We start from the raw sequence: 8,787 nt of genomic DNA, 5'->3' as shown, positions 1-8,787 counted from the left end.
ATTTAATAAATAAATACATTAATGAACGAATAGTAGCCCTCAAATAAATAATTACATGTAAAAGGATGGTCTCCCAGAGCTAATTGTCACAATTTCAGAAGTCGGGGATTAAAAGTGTAAGTTCTGGACCCCGTTTATAAATATTTATGAAGACAGGGGCTCCGTGGTAATTATAGGAACTTAGTTGAAAAGAATTTGTCAAGCAAGGGGATGTTTTGTAAAATTCAGAATTAATTTGTCAAGGAATGATGGAATCAGGGTGCAAATGGTAAATGTTGGATTAAATTCGAAAACAAAAGTCTGAGGAGGGGCTGAAGTTGGATTTTTGGATCAAAGTTTAGAGCAACACGGGATGTACCCAATGACCTCTTTACCCTACTGTTACATTGCCTAGCTCATTCCTAACCCTAATCATTGAAGCAGCCGCCACCCCCCTTATGTCTCCCCACTGCCGCCGCCATCGTGCTATTCTGATCGGCCACCGATGACTTGGACCACCGAGGCCAACAGCTGTGCCCCATCCTCTTGATCAGGAGATCCGTTGGTGACCAAGTCGAAGCTAGAGAACCGCCGCCACCACTCTTTTTCATCTGTTTTCCGAGCAACCGAGACCGTGAAGTGGGTTACATTCGTTTATGCGAGTCGTGAGCGGAAGGAAGCTCGCGGTAAGGTCCGCTGCCACCACCTACAGCTTCTTCTTCATCCTTTCTGTGACCTGACGTCGTGTACGTCGACGGGAACCGATGGTGGACCTTGGTCGCTGTTGTTGGGTTTTTGATCGTTGCTTGCCACCGTGAAGGGACGAATGAGGTTGTATCGGATGGAAATCGGAGATGTGCCGTCGCAGCCTTTGGCTGAAGTCGCGTCGGCGTCGTTCCCTACAGTGGCCAGCTGCCAGTTGCCGCCATATCCCTCTGGCTGTCGTTGCTTCGCCGGTGATACATCTAAGCTCCGATGCTGCCGCCTTCTTGTCCCACCGCCGCCGTACATGCCGATGTTGCTGCCGTTTTGGTGTTGTTGTCGCCTCCGTGAGCCACTAGGTGGGTGGCTGGGTCCTTGTGCAATTGATAAATGTGTGTATGGGTGTTGAAGGGGTGTTTGATGGCCGGAAAATGGAGGAGACGACCATTATGGCCGCCAGTCATGGTGGCTGCCACCATGTACCACCACCGACCACCACAAGGGTGGTTACGTGTGTGTGTTTATTCTAGTATAGTGTATGTGCGTTTATTTCGATATTTTCATTGTAAATTGTAAAGTGGAATAATGGAAAGAAATTGAAAACAACCACCTTAGGGTGGTGGCTGCCACCTCCTGCCGCCACCGGCCGCCTTGTCGGGTGGCGGTGTGCCTCGTTGATGGTGTGATTTGGTTGGGTTGTTTGGACAAGGGACTAGAACCCTAATAAGCCTTGTAAGCCCTAATGGGCCCAATAAAGCCCTAATTGACATTAAAGCCCAAATGTGTGTCTAATGGGCTTAGTGAACCCTAATGGATCTAAGGACTTAGCTATTGGGCCTAATGGGCTAATGGGGGTTGGAAACCCTAATTGGGGTTTGGAAAACCCTAATACAATAAAACCCTAATTTGGGACTTATCGGGTCCGCATCAGAATTATTTAATGAACTTAAAATATTAATTGGCAATCATTGCAAATCAACCTAAGGCCATGTGGGACTTAATGGATTAAGTCCTTAATGGGTTAAGTAGGAAAACTTAACCCTAATCATCATTTTATGTGAAAACCCTAATTTCACTTCGGCCTTGAGTTGGGCCTTTCTATTGGGCCTTTATGATTGGGTTATTAATGGGCCATTCAAGAACAAGCAAATGGGCTAAAATAATTTAATGGGCCTAGGGTATGGCCCATGTATGGGGCTTGGGCGCAATTTGAAAAATTGGGCCATAGATGGGCTATAGTTTGGGCCTTAATGATTATATGATGTTGGGCCTTAGAATACGACCGTGTATAGGCCTGGGCCCAATTTGGAAAATTGGGCCATGTGTTGGGCTTTGATTCCTAATTGACTTTGGGCCTATGGATTGGGCCTTGGGCTTGAATAAGCCAAGCTTGGGGTAATGTAGTAATTATCCAAAGAATGTACTTATGGTTATGTAGTGGAACCCAATTATTAATTGGGTGTTATTTTTGTGATTGATAGTTCGGGAATCTGTCATCCAGCAGCTGGGGTTGAGTCTGCGGGACTTCAGCAGTGTGGGATTGTGTCTACGGGATTTCAGCACTGTGAGGTGAGTTACCCTCCAGTAGGAGTAGGTCTACGGCTACAATGCCGACCCACTAGTAGGAATTGTTTGTTAGATGATTGTCTTTGTGATAATTATCTGGTGTGTTGTTATCTGATATGCTTTATGTGCTAGGATGCTATGACATATGTGTTAGTAGTGGTAGGGGTGATATAGCCCCTAGTTACCGGTTGAAAGATACCGAAGGGGTAGATAGTACCCATGCATGCCTAGCAGTATAATCATGATACGTTATTATGTGGTAGTAGTAAGGGGGTGAAATAGTCCCCAGATACCGGTTGAAAGATACCGAAGGGGTAGGTTGGGCACCCAAATATGCCTGAAAATATATTCACGTATGTTATGGTATGTTATTATGTGATAGTGGTAGGGGTGAAATAGTCCCCGGTTACCGGTTGAAAGATACCGAAGGGGAGGTCAGCACCCAGATATGCTAGGCAGTTACCGGTTGAAAGATACCGAAGGGGAGGCCAGCACCCAGATATGCTAGGCAGTTAACAGTTGAAAGATACCGAAGGGGAGGCCAGCACCCAGATATGCTAGGCAGTTACCGGTTGAAAGATACCGAAGGGGAGGCCAACACCCAGATATGCTAGGCAGTTACCGGTTGGAAGATACCGAAGGGGAGGACAGCACCCAGATATGCTAGGCATTATGTGTTTATATGGTATGTGGTATGATGGTGGAACTCACAAAGCTTCGTGCTTACGGTTTTCAGTTTTGGTTTCAGGTAGCTCGTTTTCAAGGAAAGGAGCCGGCTCGATCGCAGCACATCACACTATGGTTTTCCGCATAAGAGATCTTGGGATTACACTCTGATATTCTTTTATGATAACATGTTTTGATTACTTCTACTTTGGTTTTAACATGACATGATATTATGGATGTTTTTCTTATACTGTTGGTTTTATAATAACTTATCTAAAAATGAAATTTTTGGCCTTGAATTTTGGGATGTTACATTGTGTTTGAGAGAGAGAGAGAGGGAGAGATAGAGAGAGAGAGAGAGAGAGAGAGAGAAAGAGAGAAAAGAGAGAGAGGGATAGATAAAGAGAGAGAGAGAGAGAGAGCGAGAGAGAGAGTCTAAGGACCATTTGTGTGCAATAAACCAAAGGGTATTTTTGTCATTCACAATCATTTAACGAAATCTCTTAACAAAGTTAGTCATAGAGGCCTTTTGTGTGCAAAGTTTGCTCCTTAGGGACCATCTAAGGGAAAAAAGTTTCGTAAGGACAATTTTAGGGAAAGAATTTAAACCTAAAGGACCATTCGTGTAATTTGTTCAATAAATTACCTATCTTTGCTAATATTTTATAGAAATTAATTTGTTAACTAATATTTTATGTGGCAAATATCCATGGGGGAGGATAAATTGAGATCAATTGTACAAACAACTATATATTATATTCAATAAGGTTGAGAAGCTTATATATCTAGAAGAACCAAAAGAGAACGAACCTCAAAAATGACCTACACCCTACAGGGGTTTTTATACGCATTTAAGGTAAGTATATAATGAAAATTTTATTATTTATTTATTTTTTGCTAATATTCTAACTATTTTTTATTTATTTGTTTGCTAACATTCAACTATGGATTCTTGAGACTTTTTCGGTGAGCAATTTATTTGGTACCCAACAACATAATGTGATCCCTCGGGTTGTTGCATGGTCAAAACTGAGGTTGTTACAAAAGACTCACTACAACCATTATTTACAAATAGACGACGTATGGTTACTTTATTATTTAAAAAATTATTTATTTTATAATTTATATTTATTTATAATTTTATAATTTTGTTAGCAAGGTAATAGACTCGTACCAAAGTTGGAGCGGACGGAAGATGAGATGCGGGCTGAATGGTGGGTTATTAGCTCAGCTTGGATTGATCGCCCTAATTTTATCGACACTGAAGTTCACATGACACATTCCCTAGCACCATCACACAAAAACTCCTCTACCCAGAATCATCGAGAAAAGAAGGCACAAATGGATTATCCATCTCACCCGCCACCACCACCACCGTCGGCCGCAGACCCATCAATTGACAAGGACCAAATTATTAGTGACTTGCAGAACGATGTTAGTCAATTGAAAAATGAGGCCCGTGAATGTTGCGAGCAGTTGCGGTCTCAAGAGGAGCATTTAACGGAGCATGAGGCTACTTTAGGCATGGTTCTAAAACTTATCAATAAGAATCTCGGAGACGATGTTGGTAGCTCGAAGGGGATTATGGTACATTTTTTAATTATTTCATCATTTATGGACGTTAAGTTTTTGCATCGTTTACAAGTATACATTATTGAACCGTGCATGGATACTACAATGACAATGAGTTATGGGAGCATGATTATGTCTCAAGCACCACCGAAAAGCCGCTGAATGTCGTCCCTAAACAGCCGATGAATGACGTCCCTCAACAGCCGCTGAATGTCGGCCCTAAGCAGCCGAAGCGGTTATTCGCTCGTCGGATGTAATAGAGATTCCGTAGGATGAATACAAAAAACCAGTGCAAGCACCTCTTAGGCGTTCTAAATGCCAAAAAGTTATGTTCATATGGTATAAGTCGCCATGGATACAAATGAAGTGGAAATGTGTTACACGGCAACAACCAGCACCGTTGGACAATCTTGAAGATTTTACAGTACACATTATATATATAAAGAACCGGATGGTTCACTGTTGTTTGCTCACGATTACTTGACCAGTTTTGCTACGCTTGAATTTTGGACAGGGTTATATGTGGATAGTTATGGAGGATGATTGTCATGTGATGTAAGTAATATAATTAGTTTTTTATTACATACTACGCTTCTAATAATAATACGTACTTTACTGCAAAAAAATTAATTGGCGGCAGATCATGATGTGGATCTCATTGCTGTTAGAGCGTACAGAAGATGATGCTCGATGAACGGTTGTGCCATCAACTTTCCCCACTGATACATATGACTAGAGTGACATGGCTGATGGATCCGTTTACCCAGCTTGGGCAGAGTGTGATACGGTATAATTTTGTTTGGATTACATTACCTGAGTATTTATATACTAATTAATTATTTCTAACCTATTTTTGTAGCTTTACATCCCAATTAACATACCACAAGCTCATTGGTTTTTGGGTTCTTTAAATTTGAAGACATTAAAAATGACTATATATGATAGTCATTAGAAGGGCGACTCCTGTTCAGAAAATGAGGATTAGTTTATAGGTCTGAGAGTCTGCATCCATAAACTGCTAGTAGGAGACAACTACTGGGGTACCAAACCAACAGATTCAATCCCATTTGAGAGATTCAAGGCGACCCTCAAAAATGCCCTAAACACACCACAATAGATTGACAGCAGAAGAGATTGTGGTTGTTTTTGTGTTGGTTGTTGGAGACGTTGATCACCGGGAAATCGATTTTTATAGAGGGTAAAATAACCGGTCCATGGATTATGGGTTATAGAAAACCATTAGCGGAAATATTTTGGGGTACCATCACAAAGATAATTTGAACATCATATTTGTAATATGACGTACATACATATCAATTATTTATTTATATATTTATTAGTTGTTTGTTCATTTTAATTGTATTTAATATTTTATAAAACAAAAAAGTATACATTTTATAAAATAAAAATTTGTACATTTTATGAAAGCAAAACTTACATGCAAAATAAAAAAAATAAATAAATAATAAAAAATAAAAAATCAAATCTATTCCGGAACCATGGTCCGGAACCGTATTCTGGAATTCCGATGACCTCTCTGGAACAATTTGTTTCGGAGAATGTGGCTACTTTATCAAAAAAAAATTAGGTCATTTTTGTGAAAAGGGTAGTTTATAAGGTCAGATTACTCAATTATCCTTTAAATGTTAAAATGGTAAGGCCTTGATAGTAAACTTTCCATTTTGATAATATTAAAAAAAAAAATTGAATGGCATGGAAACATATATATTAAGACAAGATAAGCAGCAGGATGTCGGAAATGATGCAAGGAATATGAAACAAAACAGAACAAACAACCACCACATGATCTTAAAGTAGAAGAAAAACAACACGTGACAGAAACTAGTAGAGGAAATGCTAACCAGCCAAACAGACGACCATGCTAGAAATAATACAATTAAACAACTAATCTCCTTGAAGACAAGGAATTAACAAGACAAATCAAACACCAATAACACTGCAGTACGTAATTAACACCTTCGAAACCCAACCACATTCTACAAAGGTAACAGTAATGCAACCAATCGGAGGCAACGCCAAGAGAACCAACTATTAGTCAAACTTCAACAGCAACCAGATTAAAATGACCAAAAGTATCCCTAGAAGCAACAAAAAAAAAAACGGTATGCAACGTCAACAGAAAATTTCAAAACTCAACAAGTTCAGAGAACTTACTTTAGTCAATCTTCAAACTGCTCTCTAACATCTCAAACATTTCTAACAGTATAGATAGTTTAAAGTAATGTTAGGGCGAACAGGATCATGGCAGCAATGACCGACAACGTTTTCCATGTAGTACTTCTATAGAGGCGATTCAATGAAATTAATATGCTAGGCCGGAAACGCTTGCAATATTTATCCAATTGTCTCCATTCCTCAGTGTAATAAAATTCCCGAAGGACGACACCTTTGCAAATATTGTTGAAGAGATTTGTGACATCTTCGATGGCTTCCAGTTTGTGTTGAAGGACTTTTGCTTTCACAAGCAACGAAACATCATCTTTAGTGTCAATGAGCCTGTCCATGAGGAAGGCGAAAGAGGTAACATAATGACGACTGAATGGGTAGCATTGTTCATAGGCAATGAGATTCCTCAAGAACGACGCGGTGGTGTCTTGGATGCACAATACTGGAATTTTCAAACAGGTTTCTCTAACAAATAGAGTACCCAACCCCGGAACAAGAGAGGGTTGTATAAATTTCACTGCAAGTGGAGAATATTCTTCCGTTTGTGCCTTGAATGTGACTCCTGCACGAACGATTTCAGTTGCAGAGTAAGAGATATTTGGAAATCGGCCTCGCATAGTAGCTACGGGCCTGTAGCAGTGTTGAAGAAGCCCAAGGATATGACAAGGCTCTACTGTGTCTGTTCCATCAATTGTGGTAAGTTGGCTATTATTTATGATATTCATATCCTTGAAGAAATAAAAGACAAGGTCAGTTAACGAAGTACAATCAAAAATATTGATCGTAAACAATATTTCAAGAATAAAAAAAGGCATTTGATTTTCTAGAAGCAGCAGGTCGTGTTGAATGTCACGCATCACCAGAATATTGTCGAAAATTGGATCACCCTCTCCAATTCCATACTTGAACGTGTAGAGAAGTTCAAGTATAAAACAACCATCAATAACCATCATTTCAGCCAGCTTGAAATCTTTATAGTTTGTAAGACTTGGTGCATAGCAAGCTCTTGCACGTGTTAGAAGCCCAAGCACTGCTTGTGCGCAATCATAACTTATTTGCTCTATAGCCTTCCCCGTGGTTTCCTTAGTTCGAAGAAATAGTCTATACATGTGAGTCACTTTTTGCACCTCAATAGCTCTTAGATGTTGGTTCTCTTTGTGAAGAGGACCAATTGAGACTATTAGAGGTGTATAGGCGGTTGGGTTGAGATTTCTGAGTGTATCAGGTACCATACAAATTGTGACATTAGTTTGTTCGAATTGACCCCGTCGTATTGATTCACCTTCTATGAGTAATCTGATGGACTCGTGAACGCTCTTGCTTCCATAATGGCCAGCTTCTGCTCCCATAACGATTGTTGTTGATGACTGCAGACTTGTAGGATATAGCCACACGAATTGATCACAATGAAAAAGGTTACAGATTACAAATTTGCAAGAAGGAATAATCAACTTATCATGGTAACTATTTAATTAGCTAGCAAAATTTTGAGCGGAAGATGTCCCTTCAAGGTAGCTTGAATATTAAATTTTGGCCCCATATCTATAATTAACGTAGTACATGGTACCAGTCCTGAGTGTTGGACTTCATATTAGTGTTCACATTCAGTCATATACATTGAAATATTAGAGGCCTATATTGTAAATCTGGAAAAATAGACTTGCGCACCTTCAGGCAGCTTTCATTCAAGCACACCTGATCACCCATCAGCCGCGATGCTGAGATGGACGGGTTTCACGACGTGAGACACCCTGCTCCCAACCATGATGTTGAGATGTCATGGTGCCCCGTGAACCCTCTCATGAGGGTCGGCATGATGACCACACCGGCCCGCATCAAATTCTAGGCGCCAAGTGTCACAGCATGACAGAACAAGAAAAGAGAGCAATAGCGGTGATAGTTATCGCGGATAATAATATCAAATGTTGTTGTTATTGACTTTAGCAGCGACACATCGCCGGTTATCACTAGTACATAATACATTGTTGATGTGGTTAGAATGATTAATTGGTGCGAGATTCACCCGCAACAACAATCTAAGCACCATTAAATACCATCATTTAATGATGTGGTTACCTAAACCACACTAAAAGGTCAAATCACGCACCGATAAAC

General features: G+C 40.3%; 1 protein-coding gene across 1 annotated transcript; it reads right to left on the bottom strand.

The window, feature by feature from the left end:
* Positions 1-6,271: 6,271 nt before the first annotated feature.
* On the bottom strand, positions 6,272-8,175 carry LOC145133611 (UPF0481 protein At3g47200-like). The gene is made up of 2 exons (XM_079068541.1): positions 6,661-8,175; positions 6,272-6,584 (listed from the first exon to the last, which is right to left on the bottom strand). Exon 1 carries the CDS (start codon positions 8,019-8,021, stop codon positions 6,720-6,722), a length of 1,302 nt encoding a protein of 433 aa, XP_078924667.1. The 5' UTR covers positions 8,022-8,175; the 3' UTR covers positions 6,272-6,584; positions 6,661-6,719.
* Positions 8,176-8,787: the final 612 nt, after the last annotated feature.

The sequence above is a fragment of the Lactuca virosa genome, chromosome 8 (assembly GCF_052849685.1).
Source record: "Lactuca virosa cultivar CGN04683 chromosome 8, Lactuca_virosa_CGN04683_v6, whole genome shotgun sequence".
In the NCBI taxonomy this organism is placed as follows: Eukaryota; Viridiplantae; Streptophyta; class Magnoliopsida; order Asterales; family Asteraceae; genus Lactuca; species Lactuca virosa.
Note: the sequence above shows the minus strand (reverse complement) of the source record. Positions and strands in the feature narration are given on the sequence as shown.